This window comes from Anser brachyrhynchus (assembly GCF_964034855.1).
Source record: "Anser brachyrhynchus genome assembly, chromosome: 18".
Lineage (NCBI taxonomy): Eukaryota > Metazoa > Chordata > Aves > Anseriformes > Anatidae > Anser > Anser brachyrhynchus.
The window spans coordinates 13057503-13078967 of NC_137711.1; the positions used below are offsets into that span (position 1 = coordinate 13057503).

The following is a 21465-nucleotide window of genomic DNA, read 5'->3' on the forward strand; positions in this document are numbered from 1 at the left end:
GTAGTGCAGAACTGTTTGGCAGATCATACTCAAAGAGCAGTTCTCAATGGTCCCTTGTCAAAGGGAAGTTTGCACAGAAGGAAATCCTGCAGGGAATTCCCTAGGCTTCTCTCTAGTCAGTATTTCCAGAAATGAATGGCATGTTGACATTGAGAGTACTTATTCAAATGTTAACTTTAAATGAAGCTGGGAGAGAACATCGTGTTCTGCACAGAACAAGCTCAGAATTCAGAATCATCCTGCAACTGAGGATACATGCTGAAAGTGTAAGAAGCTGTTCGATAAAGATGTGCGTAAGATTGGAGATTTCATCAGAAATAATTAAGTGACAAAGGCTGGCAGTGGAGCAGCTCACAGACAAAGATGTAGGAGCTCTTGAGGATCTGAAATCAAATCAGCAGGGTTGTGCTATTAGAAAAGCAGACAGCATTTTCCATTGTATAAAATAGGAGTGTTGTTTGTGAGGCATGAAAGTATTCCTTCAACTTTACAAGGAAATTATGAAGCCTCAGCTGGAATATTTTATCTTGTTTGAGCTCCACACTTCAGGAAAAATGTAAGCCAGTTGGATAAAGTCCAGAAAAGAGTGTCGAGAATGATGAGAGATGTGGAAAATGTGGCCTGTGGGCACATGTGAAGAGATTGGGTCTATTTGCCCTAAGAAACTGAAGATATGAATGAGGACATGGAAGTAGGCTGTTTTGCAGTGCTTGTGGTGACAAGAGGATACAGTAATGTGTCAGTTGCAATGAGGACAACCCTAACTCTTCCTGGCTCTCTTAAGCTAGTGGAGTGTGGGAGCAGGGAGTTGCCTGGGATCAGTGTCACTGCAGATCTGTAAAAGTAGGTGGCACAAAACTGTGAAAAGTCATGCTGGCCTTGGTTTGGAGTACAGCAGGGACCAAATGACTTCTTAAAATCCCTGTCAGGCCGTTTTTTTCAGTCTGTAAAGCCTAACCTAAATGAAAATATTAATGTAGAGGATGACAAATGCCTGGTACTCACATGGGAGTTGTTTTTTATTCAATATTGTTGGGTTTCCAAGATTTTTAAATACGTCATATATAACTACACTATTGGCATACAACTGCTGTTTTGCTTTTCCTGCTCCTCTAATTCAGAAATAACCTTAATATAAGTTGAGAAGAACATCTGCTGTGCTTCATGTCATGTGTCCTTATGTGTACATGTGCTGAATATTCCCACTACGGTTTGGGGCAGATCCTCATCCTCCCTGGACAGTCCTGCCCTCCTGCTCCCTTAAAAAAGGCAGGATTAGTCAGTGGTCCTGCATCCAGGACAGCAGCACCGGTGGGCTCCACACCTTGCAGTTGATCTGCTGGGATGGGTGCACAGACAGAATCCTGGAGGGAACATAGGCTTTGAAGAAGGTCAGGGAGTAAAAGCTATACAAATTTTGGTGCAGTGAGGTTCTATACTGCTCCTCACCCTGAATCCTTTGTGTAGTTCTGCTCCTTCCTCCTGAAGATAGGAAGTGTTGGATGGCCAGTCCAGTTCGACAAATTGCCTTTCCAAACATGACCAGTACTGCACCACCCCTGCTGCTCCAACTGGCTGTCACCATTTGTGTCCTTCCTCACAAAATGCAGGGCCCTTTGTTAGATTAAATAGGCTTTTTGCTCTTGGTGCTTGAGCTATTCAGACAAGGGAACTCAAGATATGCATTCCCAAACCTGGGAGCCAATGGGATTTTAGGGGGAAGTAACATGATGATTCTTTCGAGCCTTCAAAATACAGCAGAACCTGCCACTATTATTCCGTCAGCTGCTTACAACATTTAGTGCCCTTCTACATTGTGATTATTGGTCTTGTGTCTTATCTGACCATACTAGCGTTTCCACTGAGAGTGATCTGATTTTCATTGTCTTTGCATGATAAACACAAGGAAATTGGTACTTAACTGGAAAGAAATAGAATTTATGAGACAGTGTCCTTACCCAGAAAAATATGTTAGAAAAAAACTGTAATGAAAGAAGTGGGGCAACTCTTTATCAAACAAACAGATCTGCACAGGTAAATGAGCTAGCCGACAGACAACATATTCTTGTCTATCTCCACCTGCTGGCCAAATCAGATAAACATTCCACATTTATCATTCTTTGAAGCTGATTGGACTCAAATCCTGAAGCCATTCTAAAAGCGTCCAACCTGTAAAGGTCTGCATAATGAAAAAATTTGTTTTCACAATATAGCCTGCTGTAGGAAGGTTGAATACATTACATTTGGAATGCTGGGCATCTATTTTGTGCAATGTCTACAGCCATCATAGCTTGTAATGTCAAAACATAAGGAAAAGTAGAGAGATGACTAACCACTCTAAAACTCCTGGAAAGCTGTGATGGTCCTTATTTTGCAGACTTTGCATCATTCCTGTGAGGAATCATGCTGTCTGGAAGTATGATCAAGATATCTTTACTGGGATTTGGGGGGTTAAGCATATGTACCAGCTTTCTGTTTAGAATTTGACACAACCAAACAAGGATGATAAACTGAAGGAAGTGTGTGCAAAGGACACTCATCAAAGTCCACAGCACTGGCTGGGCTCAAGGAGTGCTTACTGTAGTGCCCTTAGATAAGTTTCACCATCCCCATCACTGTCTGAGTGGGGCAGGATTTGATTCACCTGTCTGAAGGTACTGTGCATGGGTGGACATCACTGGATCTTCTAATCTCACTGTTTATCAATGAAAAGAAATAATTACTTTCACCTCTCAGTTATCTTCATGTTGTAGGCATCTAAAATAGCTAACATGAGCTACACCCTAAAAGTGACTGGAAGGCCAGACAAACACCTCTGCAGATCAGACCAGGGAAAACATTCATAGGGGAGCAGGAAGCCTTACAGGTTTAGGGAATTGAAGTAGCAGAAATATCAGAAATATGACCTCTCAGGGTAGCAATGATTGAGAAAAAAAAATATGTCTGCAGAAACTTTCATTGCATAAGTACTAAGAACAACCTAGAAGGTCACACGGAGGCTGGAAGGAAGTTAGTGGAAAGGCAATGCAGACTTTATAAGTACAGCTTCAGAGATTATCTCTGGGAGGAGAACACCTTCCCTGTAGCACACTTTGCCTCATTCAGTGTAGCCACAGCGTATAGCTTATAGCAGGACAGAGGAACAGTTTAGTGTTCCTCTAAAGAGCTGTAAGCCCTGCTGAAGGCTTTTCTGTGTACTAGAAACTGCTAGGTATGATCTGGAAAACACGTATCTGTGTATGCAATACTCAAAGGTTTGATGCAGCAGAGGGAGGGGAAAAGTTTTTTTCTGCCGCTGGAGCAATGAATGGGAGAGAAATGGTTACTGTGAGAAATAACTGTCTAAAGGTGAGAAAGTCCATCCCAGGCCTGCAGCATTGGATGTTCTTCGGCACTATGTCCCCTGTGCCCTTGGACAATAGTATTCTGCCTTGGATTATTTTACCTATCAAGTTTTAGACTTTAAAATCTCCTGTGTTTGGCTATCCCCATGCTTACAGTCTTCCAGTTTCTTCAACCTTAGCCTTACTACTCACAGCCACACAGTCCCTTGCACCTTCTGCAAGCCCTCTATGACGTGCACTCAGTCCATGTTGTCCGACATTCACCACACATTCCAAGGTAAGAGGAAATGGCTATTAGAAGCCAATTGATTATAAGCAGCCCCAGACCCTCATCCCCCTGTCTTGAAGCTCCTGCTGCACTGTAGTGAAAATTTGGGCAGGGGCATTGGTGCTTGTGACTCTGGATGGAAAGGGCAGGGTGTGCAACCCACCCTTTGCTGGCCTGGTCCTTCTCAGCATCAGGGAAGGGGTTGTCGGGATATGTGCTTCTGCTTTCTGGGGATGTAGGAGGGTGTTGGCAGCCACAGGTGAGGGCAGTTAAGTGGGAAGGGAGTCATCACAGCCCACATGGGTGGGTTTAGGAGTCCTCTTTGCAGACAAGGGGAGAAAAAGGGTAGGAGGAGTGGAGACAGTGGCAATCATCCTTGTACTCAACTCCCAAATTTCTGAACCAACCAGACACCCCTCAGCACTCCAATTCCCTTATTTGCTTTAGAAGAAAACCAGAACATGGGAGTTCTTGTTATTTCTTCCTCATCAGAACTGTACTGCTCTTTCTATTATTTTTACCTCACCAAATAGTGGTGGTCTCCATCCCTGGGGAGTCAGCTCTCCATCTGCACTCCCGTTGGTCTCGAAGTTCAGCTCCCGTGTTGACCTGTTGGGAGAAACATGAAATAAGGCCTCCAGAAACTGCCAGTTATCTTATGGCCTTCATATTTCATGTGAACTGGTTCAAGTCCTGGCTTGATAAACATTCCATTGCTCTATGCAGTCTCTTCTATCTCTGCCTGTGACTAAGGTGAGGAGTTGTTATTGTGCGTGATCTTACTGAATGGGGAACTGCTATTGTGTGTTATCTTACTGAAGAGAAGCCACTAAGTGTTTAAGTGAAGTGCTGTAGACCCCTGCTGGGTCCTCAGGACCTGTGTCCATTTTCTCAGTTCAGCTGAGATTGCTAGTTGCTCCTGTGTACAGGGATGTCCCATCTGTTCCCTTCCTAAGACAGGTACCATTGCAGCAACTCAGCTAGAAGCTCTGTTGTTGTGCTGGTATTACAGGAAATAAATGTTTCCAGGCTGGTCTGGGTTGCAAAATCACAGTGTGTGAAGCTTTCAAAACTTTTCATGTATATGAGCTGATGGGAGGACTGTGAATAGGAGGATATCCTGTCTGAGACAGAGTGCAAAATGGACAGGGTGCTGGTGTTTACATTCAATGTTGAGCGCTTCTGAACAACCTGTGGGTGATTTGGAGGCAGGTGCAGGTAAGATGAAAAGATATCTGCCCTGAATATCTCCTACCTGACAGTCCCCATCAAAGAACTACATTTATTTACATGCTGCTGTTTCACAGAGTTGGCGGGTGGCTTCTAATTGGCATTTTTCACAACCCAAAGCAAGAAAACTAGCACTGTGGTTTGTTTTTTGGCTGCATTTCTACACAGTGGTTCAAATTTAGTTCAGGCAGTGTTAGGACTGCTTTCACCTTCATGCAGTTTTATTAGGGCTGAGCCTCTTCCCTTTCCTAGGGCTACACTGGCATCATCTGAAAGAAATGGGTATTTATATAGTAATTCCCTAGTATGACATTTTCTTATCAATAATAATTGCAGTTCTGTGTTGTGATTTCAAATGAGAGAAGATGTGAGTCCATGCAGAGGGAGAAGTGATGGGGAAGGACAGGAAAGCAAAGGAGTCAAGAAGTTAAGCAGCAGTCAGGATAGGAGGGTGGAGATGATAACTGGTCTCTGAAAGGTGTAAGGAATAGTGTGCTTCACATAGCCTCTTAAAACCATCTTCTTTGCATAGATAATATTTATCCATCATTAAAAAAAAAGTGGAGAGAGCAATCTCCTTTGCTTTAACGTTCAGTTAATCCTCTTTTTGATATGAGAGTGTAGTAAGGCATTGGCTGAATGGTGCTGGCAGAGCAGATGAGACTGCATATAACCTGGATTGTAACAGAATGTGGAGGAATTTCTAGGCTGCATGGCATGGGTGGTCTTGGTGTGTTTTTTGAATGGAGAGCCTTAGAATTAGATTGCCATGCCGAGTTTGAATGCACTGTGTGCCTGGAGTGCACAGTTACTATGTCATTAGCCATATGGTTGCTCAGTGTCTTTGGGAGTGGTTTACTACTGTGTGTGGGTGGTAGATTTAGCTGGAAAATATTTGACTATGCAGAAGAAATTCTCAGATGTGCTGCAGCTGTGATACCTCTTGCATTAGTCAAACAATAGTACTCCATCTACATTGTCCATCACATTAAAGATGACTTACATAGTTATGACACAAGTGTTTGTGTGGCTTGCTGCCGTCTTGCCTTCTCAGCTGAGGTCAGCCTTACATGGTGTGTTCTTATTTCCAGGCTTTTATTGTCTACAATGTTTTGTTCCTCCCATTTACTGAACAGCTTTTTCTTCCTGGAAAGCAAGAAGTCTGCTTTCATATTATCTTGATCCTGATTAAGGCCCATTTATTCTCATCATCACAAAAATCACCACTAAAATGCCACCTGCAACACCAAGTTCTAGGACATGGACTTTCAAGCAGTCTGAAAAGTGTAGCGGCAAGTAGTTATTTCCTTGAAAAGAATCTTGAGAAGTCCAACACTTCAGAGGCTCAGGAAAGTTTTCTCTGTCTGCCTGAAAAAATAGATACTACCTAGTATTCTTCTGGTACCACCAGCCATCTTTTACCACTGACTTGACTAACCCGCCTTGGAATCTACAGCTGGAATGTCCATGGCTCTTTGTCCTTCTTGCACCTTGTCCATGGACCATTGTCATGAATGGTGCCTGGCATAACATACACAGATAAGAGATAGTAACAGTGGCTGCGGTCATGTTTTATGCGGTACCATTGCCATTAGGACACTTGTTTGGTTAGAGAATACCCACAGAAACTCAAAGGGGCTTCTGCATGTTTTGAGGTTCTCCATCCTAAAATATATAATTCACTACATCTGTGTCTCCTAGCTTCTATGCAATGCCAGAGCTGAAAGCACTGTAACATTAGGATGTCACAAGCTCAACTATCCTTTTCTAAGACACATAATTTTAAAGAATTGTAAGCGCATAATGCAGGTTAAATTAAGAAGCACCAGGTGTAAAGGAAGCCTCCCTGCTGCACTATAATAAGCTAGACCTTAATCAAGAACATGAAAGCAATTTTAATAATGCTGCATTTCACTGGGTAATTGGAGTGTGACAACAGACTAAACAGGAGAAGTTTCTGACCTGCAATCATACAATTATGTTTGCATTTTCACTGATTTTGTTGTGAGAGGGGGAGAGAAGTGGGTAAGTGCAGACAGTGACCATTCTCTAGAGGAAGTGCATGCGAGATCTATGCTGACGGCCTGAGCACAGCCTGGAAAGAATCCAGCTAAGGGTGACTCTAAAGCTATTAGTTGGTTGGTTGGTCATTTTGTAACTTCCAACCTTTACCAAATCTTGAACTCTTTATTTTGACAGAGTAAACAAGAATTATTTTATCTTTGCTTGGTTAGAAAGCAACTGCAAAGCAAGCTGAAAACATGTCGTTTCTTTGAGGGAGATGGCCCAGAAATTCACTTAGATAGGCATATTCCTGGAGCTTCTGCCTAGTATACCTTGTTGTGTACCTCAGCACATCAGCCTGAAACTCAATAAAGTCAGGTGCAATTCATTACAGGGGCTCTTTCCTGTAAGACAACAAGTACTACAACACCGGAAAACAGTGAGGATGTTCACCATTCACAGACAAATTTTAGTTCTTTTCAATTGCTGATTGCCAGACCTGAAGTAAGAGATCAGTGGATGGAAGGAACATAACCACAACCTTCTTCAGTATTTCCTCTGCCTAAATATTTTTCCAGCTCTCTGAGAGAGTTAGGGAGCTTGGATGGATTTAGTCTGTAGGTTGGGCTTTTTCTTTTGTATCTCACCAGCCATAGTCAACACCTACTCCAGCTAAACTTAAGAACTGCAGCTGAGACAGTAAGTCCTCTATGGAGACGACTAAGAGATGTCAAGCATTTCTATTATGTCTTTTCTCTTACAGATAAAACCTCCTAGTGACAGTTTCCCTGTGATACAGAATGCCCTAGCTAAAGGGTGGTGTAGTAACCCTACCCTGGTAAAGTGGCCTAAAACCTAGGAAAGCAAAGTGTGTCTCAGTAAATGCTGGAAACAGCATTATTATCACTACCACTCTTGCAACATAGGGTCACTTTTGTCTGGCATATTGTTTGCAAAAGGAGGTGCATGGTACTCAGTGTTCATTTTAAAAGATATTTTGAAAGATGAAATAAGGACTGTTGTCAGCGACTTCTCCCATGCTGCTGAGATAGTAACAAGCACCTCCCCTGTCAACACATAGACATAAAATTTCAAGAACTCTTCCATGGTGCCTGTCTCCATGGCAAAATTTAGGGCTGGAGAATAAAAACTATATTGCAGCCTCAGTCTCTTTGGAGGCTGCAGGATAGGATGGAGCTGGATTTCAGTTCTGACATGGCAACTCCTGCTGAAATAGTTCATGTACTACAGAGTGCTCTGCTTTCAGCACTTAAGAGATTGAATCTCATGTTTCATGCAGGTGCAGGGAGATTTGCATCTGTCAGTTCTGCGTGCTTTTCCTGTCTCTAATTTAAAATAAGTATGAGGATGGAAGTAAAGATCAGGGCCTTGGGAGGCCCGTGGGCTAATGTTACTTTGCAGTGCAATGAGAAGACACCATGTTGTTGACAAACTCATGCACATGCTGGCTGGTTGGGCCTTTTAAGCTGATGTTACTGTAGCCCTATAGCGTTCAGTACTGCAGGGCTCACTGGGCCAAAATGGTGGAGCACAAGAGAAGAAGCAGCTGCTGTGATAAATCAGGAGATTCCTTATGCTGTAGTCTGCAGGAGGTCAGTGAGGGAGAGACAGGATGAACTGATGCAGAGGTCAGACCTTCTTGTTTAAACTAAACAAAATCTCCTTGTGCTACGTGCCCTGTATGGAACCGGAGGAAAATATTTTCACTGTACTTACATTCACCTATTCCTTCTGTTTTACTCCAGTCTCAGGGCATTGTGAGTGATTTCCCCTCCTCACATGCACAAGCCTACCGATTCCCCCTGCCTTTCTTTAGGGCTGTTTTCCCCCACAATATCAAGGAATGAAGTGCCATTAAACTCTTTCTGATTCATCACAAATGTGGGAAAGATTTTAGCAAGAAAGGGGAGGTAAGATGCAAAAGCACTGCCATCAGTTTGTTTCTTTCTGCCTAGGTGAGGTGTGCTTCCAGAAAGCCAGATAGAGTGTGTCAGCTTCAAGCAGCCTGGAGGTTTGGACAGTGGAGTGCAGTATTATGCAGTTAAAGGAAACCTGTTTACAAAGTAGGCCTGTTTGCACTCCCTTTGACTCACAAGTCCAACCAAGTTTTGCACTTTGGGGAGCCACAGACAGGCAGAAAACCTTGCAGAAAGCCTATAAAGATGCAGTGGAGCAGCAAGGAAAGAATAGGAGGTCTGCAAACTGTCTACACAGACAGGAGATTCCTACATGCCACCAGCGAGTGCAAAGTGAATGCAAAAAAGATGGGGTAAGACTGGGCAGTCTGTTTTACCTTACCACAAATATCACTTCTAATTCTGCATCTTATCAGGAACTGTGTGAGAAGCTTGCAGGGTTTCTTCTTGTGGCATTGAGGAGGGACAGGAGAAAATTTCACTTGCTGTTCTTCTGCCACGTCAGAGTGACCTGTGCAACTTATCACGGAATCACAGAGTGGCTTGGGCTGGAAAGGGCATTAAAGATCATCTAGTTCCAAACCCTCTGCCATGGGCAGGGACACCTCCCACCAGGCCAGGTTGCTCAAAGCCCCATCCAACCTGGCCTTGAGCATTTCCAGGGATGGGGCATCCACAGCTTCTCTAGGTAACTTGTTCCAGTGCCTCACCACCCTCAGAGTACAGAATTTCCTCCTTATATCTAATGCAAACCTACCCTCTTTTAGTTTAAAGCCATTACCCCTTGTCCTATCACTACACTACCTGTCAAAGAATCCCTCCCCAGCTTTTCTGTAGGCGAGATCCTGCACAGCTTTACAATATTTGAGCCAGACACTGTATTTGGAGCTGCTCAGCAGTACAGTTTTCTTGCTATTAACTAGAACAAACTCAAAACCTATCTATAAAGATGTGAGATAGCACCAGCAGTTGGGTGACACCTTGTACCTGATACAGAACCTAAAGACAAGGGAAAGTTTCTGCACAGTAAACAGACCCAGAGGTCCTCTAGCTTACTCTGTCCCATTCTCATAGTTTGGCCAATGGAACTATGGAACATGTAGCTCCTAAAATGCACTACAACATAACACCATGCAGAGATACTAAACCTATTCCTGAAAGCAATGTGAACACATTCAGGGAGTATTATGCAAACTTAAGGCTTTTGATTAATGTTTGGCTTATGCCGCATTTTCAAACTGTAAATCAGCTGCTTTGACCTCAGAGGATTAATGGAGAAGGGACACAAAATGCCCTCTTCAGCTGTTACACTTTGATCCAAAAATCACCCACACTGGGGCCTCTTCAGAAGTTGTGTTTCCTGACTAACATAAAGACCCAGAGCATGTGTCTCTTTGAAGGCCTGACACATCATGCCATTTCTCATTCTGCCAAACAGATGCAAATTGAGCTTTTTTCCAAAAAACAGGTTTCCACTTTCATTTGGGAGAAAATGCTTAACCACATCTGTGAAAACCATCTTTTGTTTTGTTGTCATGCATACCTTGGGTCTTGGAACTATTTTTGCTCTTACTATATCATTTCTGTGTAGACACAGCTTATGTGTCAGGATTGAAGGGAGGGCAGGGACAGGTGACATAGTGGGGGTCTGCTACAGGCCACCTGTCAGGAAGACCAAGAGGAAGATGCCCGCTACTGATAGATAGGAGCAGCCTCATGTGCACAAGCTCTGGTCCTCATGGGGGAATTCAATCAACCTGATTATCTGTTGGGGGAACAGCACAGCAGGGCATAAGCAATCCAGGAGATTCCTGGATTGCACTGTTGATAATTTTCTTCTCCAAGTGATAGAGGAGCCTATAAGGGGAGGTGCTATGCTGGACCATCTTCCAGCAAGGAGGAATGTAAATCTCAAGGGCAGACTTGGCTACAGTGACCATGAAAAGGTGAAGTTCCAGATCCTTAGGGCAGTGAGGAGGGTGCACAGCAAAATCACTATCCTGGACTTCAGGAGAGCAAACTTTGGCCTGTTCAGGGTTCTGCTTGTTAGAGTAGCATGGGACAAAGTCCTGGGGGGAAGAGGGGCCCAGGAAAGCTGGTTGATGTTTGAAGGTCACCTCATCCAAGCTCAAGAGTGATGTGTCCCAGCAAAGAGGAGCTCAGGCAAAAATGCCAGGAGGCCTGCATGGATGAACAAGGAGCTCCTGGACAAAGTCAAACACAAAAAGGAAGCCTACAGGTGGTGTAATCAAGAACAGGTAACCTTGGATGAATAGAGATGTTCTCCGAGCAACTAGTGATCATGTTTGGAAAGCTAAAGCCCTGATAGAATTAAATCTGGCCAGGGACATAAAGGGCAACAAGAAAGACTTCTACTAAGTATGCAGTGATAAAAGGAAGACTAGGGAAAATGTGGGCCCACTCCAGAAGGAAATGGAAGACCTGGTCACCCAGGATATGGAGAAGGCTTAGGTGACTTTTTTGTCTTCACCAGCAAGTGCTCTAGCCACACTATCCAAGTTGCAGGGACTGGGAGAATGAAGAACTGCCCACTGTAGGAGAAGATCAGGTCTGAAACAATCCAAGGAACCTGAATGTGCACAAGTCCATAGGACCTGATGCGATGCATATGAGGCTCCTGAGAAAACTAGCAGATGAAGTTGCTAAGCCACCATCCATCATAATTGAAAAGTTGTGGCAGTCTGTTGAAGTTCCCAGTGACTGGAAAAGGGGAAACATAACCCCCATTTTTAAAAACAGAAAAAAGGAAGGTCTGGGGAATTACAGGCCAGTTAGTCTCACATCTATTCCTGGCAAGATCATGGAGCAGATCCTCCTGGAAACCATGCTAATTCACATGGAAAACAGAGAGGTGAGTGATGACAGCCAGCATGACTTCACTAAGGACAAATCATGCCTGACAAATTTGGTGGCCTTCTATGATGGAGTTACAGCTTAGGTGGATAGGGGAAGAGCAGCTAATGTCATCTACTTTGATTTGTGCAAAGCATTTGGCACTGACCTGCATTACATCCTTATTTGTAAATTGAAGAGACATAGATTTGATGTATGGACCATTCAGTGGGTAAAGAACTGTCTGGATGGTTATACTCAAACGAGTTGCGGTCAACAGCTCAATGTCCAGGTGAAGACTGGTGACAAGTGGTGTTCTCAGGGGTCAGTGTTAGGACTGGCATGATTTAACATCTTGGTGACATGGACAGTGGGATTGAGTGCACCCTCAGCAAGTTTGCCAATGACACCAAGCCGTGTGGTACAGTCAACACACTGGAGGGAAGGGATGCCATCCAGAGGGACCTGGACAAGCTTGAGAGTTGGGCCTACATGAACCTCATGCAGTTCAACAAGGCCAAGTGCAAGGTCCTGCACCTGGGTTGGGGCAATCCCAAGCACAAATACAGGCTGGGTAGAGAATGGGCTGAGAGCGGCCCTGAGGAGAAGGACTTGGGGGTGTTGGTTGATGAAAAGCTTTACATGAGTTCTGAGGCTTGGGAAGAAGGGGAGAGAGTGCAAAGCAAGAAGCAGGGTGTGTGTCTTCAAGGATGTGAGCATGATAGGTTTGGGAGGATGGCACCTTCTCCCATCTGGGAGCTGCAGTTCCTGAAGTAAGGAATTTGGGATCCCCTTTCCTGAAATGAAGAACCTGAAGCAACCCTTGAATACATCTGCATGTGTATGTATGTGAATGAATGTATATATGAAGAGAGAGGAAATGGTTCTTCCTTCTTTACCCAGTAGCCCTCTTACAGTTCTTGAAGAATATGTTGCCATCTTTTTTGCTGCTCAAATAAGCACTTACTTAGGATAGGAAGCCATATGTGCCACCCATACAAGTGCTGACTGACTGCCCCTATGCTGTTACACACAAGGGCTCTCTCAGCATCTCCTGTCCTGTTGCCACTTGCCCATTTCCATCCAGAATATTGAGAGATGTAGGATTTCAAGCTTTGGCAGGGATGGCTGTTGGTTGGGTTCTGAGAATCACAGTTTGAAACGAAGTGGTCAATGCAGTGCTTTGACTTGATTACACTAACTTGCTTATTTTCTTAGTTAATTGATAGGCAGTAGTATTTATTTTTGTTTGATACCAATATATGTATTTCTTTTCTAAAGGAATGTTGCTGTCTTGGGCTTTTGAGCTAGACTTTTAAAGAAGTTGCTGTTCTAACTCCACTATCTGCCATTTGCAACTTCTGTGAAATTTTGCAATTAAATCCTCTATGCTTTGCATGTGGCCAAAGATAATTTTGCATTTGATGAGAAAATTAGCAGAATGGTTAAACTAGAGGAGAATAAGAAGGAAAAAGCAGCAGCAGCAGTCTTTTGAGTATCAAAAGTGGTATGACATAGAACCAAACAGAAAAAGAAAATTTTGCAAGGGAAATAGCTTTTTTGAGGGGAAAAAAAGTGCTCTGGTCTGTGTTTACATCGCTAAAACTATGTCTTTGAGTTGCATTCCACGCGGAGAGCAGGTTGAAAGGCAATGCCACCGTTTGGTCTTTGTACCCAGGATAAGAGACATGGCTGGCTGTGCTGCAGTTGCTGTGGCTGGGCAGGTCTCCTTGTCTGCACGGGGCTGCAGACAGGATCCTGGGCTTGATTTAACTATACCTGGAAATGCTTTCTGCATGGATTGTGATCTCTGCTTGCAGCTGTAGCTTGCTGTCTTGCTGAGTGTGGCCCTGGAGTAGACCTGCACTGGAAGAACTGGTGATGCTACTCTGAATCTATTTCCACTGATTCTAGCAGGCTGCCAAGTGAGTGGGGGCTGGGAAGCAAGGCAGGAAGATAAGGGAAGAGATGGCGAGTGCAGAGAGGTGCAAACACCTTACTCATGGGGTGAGAACCTGGATCAGAGAACAATGGGAGTCAGACCCATTTGTACGTGTCATAGACATGTAACTCTGCTGGGTGTGCTAGGCCTCCATCATCCTTACATTGCTGTTTCCCTTCAACAGAGACAACCTGGGAGCGGCCGAGCAGCGTGCCTGGGACTCCAAAGAGCCCTGTGACACAGAAGAGTCCTGCAGGTACTGTTTGTTGCCATGCCTGACCACTGCCTTGGGTGAATCTCTTTCTCTACAAGTTAGCAAAGCAAATGAAAATGCTGTGATTGAATGGGATTTATATTTAATGTACACAATTGTGTGGCAGAGCAAATGTGGTGAGGCTTTCCCTTCTGACACATTTCCCTGCTGTTTCCTAACTGACACATCTTCCGGCCTGTCTGAAATGCCTGCTCTGAGCTGAGGTGGCTCCTTCCTTGGAGCAATGAGGCAGGTTGGTGGCCCAGCAAGGCACTGGAGCTGCAGGCTTCAGGAGAGAAGGACAGACTGCCTTTTCCAGTCCTGCTTTCTGCAGGCTCTTGAGAAGCAGCAGGCTGCAGGGAAACCTGAGACGGCTGTAGCTCCTTCACACAGGGAACATGGGCACAAGGAAGTCTTGTAGCATGTGGTAACTACATTTCTGTCAGCTGATAGTAATGCAGTCTAAAGAACGTTTTTTGCCAAAATTTTTCAAACTGATGCCTGTCTTTACTGGCCGAGCCAAGTGGGAAGCATGCTTTAAGGATGCACATTTTGTTGTAACCAAAGGATTCGTAACTTGGCTGTGTATCTTCATTTAAGCCTACTATGAACATTATTCTTTGCTCACTATTTTCCAAAAGTAAAGCACCCTACAGCTGTGTACGTAAATCATAAACATCTTACAAAGCTTGCTTTCTTGAAATAAACAGCCCATCTCCATTAAACCAGTGCTTTTACATAGACTAATTCTTCAAACACATAATTTTACCAGACTTGGCTATGGGAACCGTTTGAGTTTTGGTCCATTGATTGTGGTCCATCCATCACTCGGTGGGTAAGGAATTGGCTGGATGGTCACACTCAAAGAGTTGCGGTCAACAGCTCAATGTCCAAGTGGAGATCAGTAACAAGTGGTGTTCCTCAGAGGTCAATGTTGGGACTGGTACTGTTTAACATTTTTGTGGGTGACATGGACAGTGGGATTGAGTGCACCCTCAGCAAGTTTGCCAATGACACCAAGCTGTGCAATGCGGCTGACACACTGGAGGGGAGGGATTCCATTCAAAGGGACCAGGACAGACTTGAGAGTTGGGCCTGTGCAAATCTCATGAAGTTCAGCAAGGCCAAGTGTAAGGTCCTGTACCTAGGCCAAGGCAATTCCAAGCACAAATACAGGCTGGGTGGAAAACGGATTAAGAGCAGCCCTGAGGAGAAGGACTTGGGGATGTTGGTTGATGACAAGGTTGACATGAGCTGGCAGTGCGTGCTTGCAACCCAGAAAGCCGACTGCATCCTGGGCTACATCAAAAGAAGCATGGCCAGCAGGGTAAGGAAGGTGATTTTCCCCTTCTACTCTGCTCTCATAAGACCCCACCTGAAGCCCTGCATTCAGCTCTGGGATCCCCCAGCACAAGACTCTGGGACCCCCAGCACAAGAAGGACATGGAAGTATTAGGAGAGTCCAGAGGAGAGCCACAAAGATGATCAAGCGGCTGGAGAACCTCTCCTACAAAGACAGGCTGAGGGAGTTGGGGCTGTTCAGCCTGGAAAAGAAATGGCTCCGAGGAGACCCTATAGCAACTTTCCAACACCTAGAGGGAGCCTACAGGAAGGCTTTGGAGGGACTCTTTGTCAGGGAGTATAGTGAAAGGACAAGAAATAATAGCTTTAAACTAAAAGAGGGTAGGTTTACATTAGGTATAAGGAGGAAATTCTTTACTCTGAGGGTGGTGAAGCACTGGTACAGGTTGCCCAGAGATGTTGTGGCTGCCCCATCCCTGGTAGTGCCCAAGGCCAGGCTGGATGGGGCTTTGAACAACCTGGCCTGGTGGGAGGTGTTCCTGTCCATGGTAGGGGTTTGGAACTAGATGATCTTTAATGCCCCTTCCAGCCCAAACCAGTCTATGATTCTATGACTTGGGGCCTCTTTTTCTTGAGTCTTCCAACTCAGTTAACTCCTGTCATAACTGCTGATAAAAGCCTGCTGCAAGATGCTGAGAGGAGAATGGGCCTGTGTGCTGATCTTCAGTAGAGTACACACATTTATATTCAATTACATGATCAGTTTTTAAAATGTGTAGTTATGCATTTGCTACCTACAGCAAGCCTGCTCACTCTTCATGTTCTTACAGTGAATGGCTACCACATTTCTGGGACGCCAGTACACCAACTAGACTCTGGTCATATGAGCCTCCGGAAAGCCAGTGGGGACCCCCAGGTAAGTTTTGGGGGAAAAAATTCAAGGAGTGGTACAAAGACATGTGGGTGTCTGCTTAAGTAGTTTAGGAGTCTGTCAGAGTAGGATATTTAGAGTAGAGGCATTTTCTCTAAAAAACTGTCAGATCAGTCAGATTCATTACATCTAGAAAAGTCAGTCTTCGTGTCTAACTGCCAAAACAATACAAAATGCCAAAATACTTTGAATTTTTGTGCCCTATCACTCCTTTCTGAAAAATCCCTCAGGCCACTTCAGTCACTGTTAACAACCCTCCAAAATTTCCTGCCCTTCTAGCCTAAAATGTGGGCCTGCCTCTCTAGATGTGCAGATCTGTCCTTGTCTTTATCTCAGTGTATTTTCTTGCAGCTTGTGGTGGTTTTACTCGGGTGGGTAGCCAAGTTCCACCACAGCTGCTCTCTCACTCCCCCTCCTCAAAGAGGAAGGGGAAGAAAATATGATGCAAAAGGGCTCAAGGGCTGAAATAAGGACGGGGAGATCACCCAGTAATTACGATGGACAAAACAGACTCAGCATAGGGAGATAGTAAGATTTATTGCCTATTACTAACAAGCTAGAGAAGTGAGAAACAAAGGAAAGAAACTAAAAACACCTTCCCCCAATCAGCCCTCTTCCACCTCCTCCTCCTAAGCAGCACAGGGGAATGGGGGTTGTGGTTAGTCTATAGCGCTTTGTCTCCGCCGTTCCTTCTCGGTCACTCTCATCCCCTGTGCTGTGGGGTCCCTCCCACGGGATGCAGTCCTTGCCGAACTGATGCGGCGTGGGCTTCCCACAGGCAGCAGCTCTTCAAGAACTGCTCCAGATATGGGTCCGTACCATGGGGTCCATCCCTCAGGAGCAAACTGCTCCAACCTGGATCCCCCACGGGCAGCAGCTCCTGCCAGCTCACCTGCTCCTGCGTGGTCTCCTCTCCACAGGCTGCAGGTCCAGCCTGGAATCTGCTCTGGCGGGGGTCCTCCACAGGCCGCAGCCTCTGTCAGTGCAGGTCCACCTGCTCCACCGTGGTCTTTTCCATGGGCTGCAGCATGGAACCCTGCTCCACCGTGGTACTCCATGGGCTGCAGGGGGACAGCATGCTTCACCATGGTCCTCATTGCAGGGGACTTTCTGCTCCGGTGCCTGGAGCACCTCTTCACTGACCTTGGTGCCTGCAAGACTGTTTCTCACTCCTCTCTCCCAGCTGCTGTGAAGCAGCATTTTTTTCCCTGTCTTAAATATGCTCTCAGAGGTGCAAACAACATCGCTTATTGGCTTGGCTCTGGTCAGCAGCGGGGCCTTTACCTAATATGGGGCAGCTTCTAGATTCTTCTCACAGAAGCCACCCTTATGGCCCCCTGCTACCAAAACCTTGGCACGTAAACCCACTACACAGCTCCAGCCTTCCCTCCCAAAGACATTATTCACAAAGAATTTGTCTGAAATGTTTTTCTCAATTACTTCATCCATTTCTGTGTGTCCTTTCACAGGCCCTCCTCTGCGCCTTACATAGCCTGTGCAACACCCATCTCATCACCTCAGGCTAGTGTTCAAAATGCTGAGTCGACAGCCACTCTCCTCTGCCTGTTTGTCTAAACTTTTACTAAATATCCTTGCACTTTTCATTGCACCACCTCTTGTCTCCAGGAGAGTATTCCCTGCATTTCGTCATATGCCACAGGCCCCTCTTCCAGCTCCAGCCCTGAAACTCTTCATTCTCAGCCAAAACTGCAACAGTTGAATAGGTACTAGGTAGCACTTTTGTGCTTCCCTGCCTGCTGGCTCTTTTTCCCTGGTAGTACAGGACCTGAGTTCTCTTTTTCATTTCTCTGTTAACTGCTAGGTTCTCCTGTAGTGCAACTATTTAAATACTGACAGTGAAATGCACGTTTTGTGTGCAGTTACCATGCCGAACTGGATTGCCTGTTGCTCTTAGTGTCCCTCTGTTTTCTTGATCTAAATTTTGTGTTGTCTGCTCACTGTCCCCCTTTGCCTTCACCCTCTTTCTTGTCCATGGCCTGCTAGGTACTGGCCTTCACTGTTGCCCCATCACACCACGGGTGCTCTTTCAGCTGAGCCAGTATTTCTGGTTTTACTTTCCTAGTGGATTCATGACATCTCCTGTGATATAGTCTGTCATTTCAGGTTCCCTGTTCTTTCCACATCCATTACAAACATTTCACATTTAATTCCTACACTGCTTCTTCTCTGAGCAGTTTACACAGACTAGAGACAGAGCACATGGAAACCTAAACGAGCTCAAAACCATTTTAAAAGCTGACATAGTGCATTACTGTACAACCCTGTCCACACGCCTGCTGTGTCTCCCTCAGAGAGCCCAAATAAATTTGCAAGGTGTGACTTCTCTTTAAAAAAAGCAATATTAATCCTTGTGCAACAAATCTCATTTCTCAAGATATCTGCTATACATGTATCTTGGTACACAGGTCAGATTAACTGACTCCCCCAAAACCTTATTTCTAACATTTGCCTCTTTTATGGTGCTGAGTCTCACTCAAGTTCACCTGTTTGCCTAAAGTCATCTTTTTGCTCAGATTCACATTTGAGGTACACATGGAGTCTATTTTCATGCACTGCTTTGCTTAGCTGACTCAACCATCACACTGACAAAAATTCTTTTCATGCTTTCTTTCATTCACTTCAGAAGCCTCCATGATACTTTATTTACATTGCTCTTACATTACCAGCTTTCCCAAACTGAAGTCCTGGCCTCATTTGTGCTTTGAACTTTTAACTAGTTTTGCATCTGTAACTAGCTGCTGGTTGCATTAATACTAAGAGAAGCTTATGTCCACACCCATGTGGGAGCCTGCTGTTCCTGGGAGCTGTGGATGCTTTTGCAGAAGAGTCCTTAGTAAGGAAAACATCTGACCATATTGCTGTTGGTTGCAAGAAGGTGTTTTTCTAGTGCTGTTCTCTAGGCCTTTAGACTCTTCTACAGACTGGCCTGTTCCTCTCCTACCTCTGTCTTGGGCCATCCCAAGCTGCTCTGCCTTGACTGCCTCCTTGCCTGTTCTTGGCACAGGCTTTCTCCTGCTGGAGAGCAGCTTCCAGACATTCTCCAGGGCGCTTAGACCCGGGCAGCAGCCATCATGCAAGCAAATGCTGGCAAGATCCCTAGGGCAAGCTGAGCTACATTTCTTGGAAACAGGTCAAGGGGGAAAAAGCCACAACTGAGAACAAAACAGAACTGTACTGTGCTGGGCACAGGGCCAGGCATCGCTTACAGCTTCCTAGAGAGCAGCTAAATGCTGCTGGTTCAGGTTGTCACAACCAGCACAAATGGAGCAGCAGAACTGCCTGGCTGGTGTGTTGCAGGCCAGCAGCAGGCCGGTGTGAAACCTCACATATTCAGCCCTGGTCACTTCGCTGTTGACGTGACTTCAGCTGGACATTAAATTTCAAGTTGTAGCTCAAAGGAAATGCTATGTTCAGGGGCTTCAGCACAGCCCTGGCCCAAGCTAGCTCAGATACATTCCCCTCTACCCCACTAAGAGTATCCCCAGTCGTCCCCATAGTCTTCATAGCGGGTGGCAATCCCCAGAACACAGGAGCAATGGGAGGGGGCCAGAGCAGTGTGGGGGCCACAGCACAGGACCACGATGGTGGCGGCAGCTCACGTGGGCTCGCACGCAGTGGAGCGGATCCTGCCGCCTCCGAGCAGACAGCCCGGCTGTGACACACACCATGCTGCTCTCACGCCCAGGCGGCGGGGCTGCGCGCACGGCGAGCAGCACGGCGTGCACTGCGTGCGCTGTGCTGGGCGCGCCCGCGTTGCCGCCGCAGCGCCGACTCTGCCCCCGGCCGCTCCCTCCGGAGCGGCGCGGCGGAGGCGAGAGGCGGAGCGCCGGAACGGTGTCGCCCCGAGGGCTTGGGCGGGAGGCGGTGGGGCCGGCGGCCCGCCTCAGTGGCTGGCAGCGGGCTCCGCCGCCCGGCCCGGCCCGGCCCGGCCCGGCCCGGCCCGCCATTGGCCGCGGCGAAGGGGCGCGGCCCTGCCGGACGGCAGCGCCGCCTCCAGCTCCTGTGCCGTGCCGTACCGTGCCATGGAGTCGGCCTAGCGCCCACCTCGCACGGCTCGCGCCCGCCATGCTAGGCTCCGAGAGCGCCCTTGACGATGCGCCCCACTTTTCTCCACAGACCCCGGGGTCCCCGGCGGCGCCGCGGAGGCAGAGCAAGGAAAGCAGCCTGACGGTGAGTGCCGCCGCGCCGGGGTGGGCTGCCGGCCCCCTGGGGTGGCCGCGAGTCGCCTTGCTGAGCGCTCGGAGGCGGACGGGGCCGAGGGGTCTGCGCTGCGCGCCGCCGTCGACGGGCGCCACGCCCTCGGGGTGAGGGAGGGGCGGGTCGGTGGCGGCCGCCTCGTCAGCCGGGGCCGGAGCGCTTGGGGCTGATCCCGGGGCAGCGCGGCAGGAACGCGTCGAGGGCACCTGCGCCTGGCGCCGTGCCCGGCTGTGCCTTCCTAGCCCAGGGGTGCTAGGCGCTCCGGCGTCGTGGCCGTAGGGCGAGCGGAGGCGAAGAGCCAGGCTGCCGGAGGTGGCCGGTGGAAGGACGGGTCGTGTTGCAGGGAGGAAGTTCCGGATGGACTTCAGGAGCAGATTCTTCGCCACGAGTAGTTTTGCTGTGTTTAAGTACTAAGTCAGGGCCCTGAGAAGTCTTGGGATTTCCACCGAAAGGGTGGAACTCCACCTAGAACGGTCCTTGTGGGTCCCTTCCAATTCAGGAAGTTCTGTTCAGTTGTTTTCATCCTTGGAGATTTTCAGAGTGCACATTCCTGCGTGATTTTTCCCTTCGATTCTAGTGATTCTGGGATGACCAGGAGGTAAGAAAATAACTGAAAAAGGGAACAGGCATTCTCTAAAGATTCTGGCTGTGAATCAGGTGTCCTGAGAAAATTTACTATGCTTTTAACCGTTCTTCCCCTCTCCCTGAAATAGCCTGAATAGTTGGAGAAGCACTGAAAGGATAGAAAAATGCGGGAGATGGGTCGTTGCCCTGCTAGAGAACAATTTTTGTCATTTCAAAGGCATCAAAGGTATTTTTCTATGCCATAGCAGCTGAAGATTTCTGATACAGGCTAAGATTTTAGGTATCAGTATGAAATTACTGAAACATTGCTTTTCATAATAATAATTAAATATAGTTGGTTCAGTTAAGATGTTCTCAGTATCGGGTTTATAAATCTTAATATATTTTGTATGAGTGATGACCTCATCTGGAACACAGTGTGCAATTCTGGACTCCTCAGTACATGACAGATGTTTAAAAACAGGAAGGATATCAAACTAATGGAAGTGGCTGGAAGTACAATGGTTTATTTAAAAGGATATAATAAAGATAAATAAGAAGGTAAATGAATTGCTGTGATAAAGGAGAGGGAATAAGCATGCTTGTAATTGTGAGCATT

At 46.4% G+C, this 21465-nt stretch overlaps 1 protein-coding gene across 5 annotated transcripts in view; it reads left to right on the plus strand.

Annotated features, from left to right (window-relative positions):
- GAS7 (growth arrest specific 7) overlaps positions 1–21465 on the plus strand; it is a 113235-nt gene that overhangs the window by 48985 nt on the left and 42785 nt on the right. For all 5 annotated transcript variants that reach the window (XM_080560523.1, XM_080560525.1, XM_080560524.1 and 2 more), the window contains 3 exons: positions 13763–13834; positions 15964–16049; positions 20202–20255. In XM_080560523.1, coding sequence (XP_080416649.1) covers positions 13763–13834; positions 15964–16049; positions 20202–20255 — 212 coding nt within the window. The remainder of the gene's footprint in view (positions 1–13762; positions 13835–15963; positions 16050–20201; positions 20256–21465) is intronic.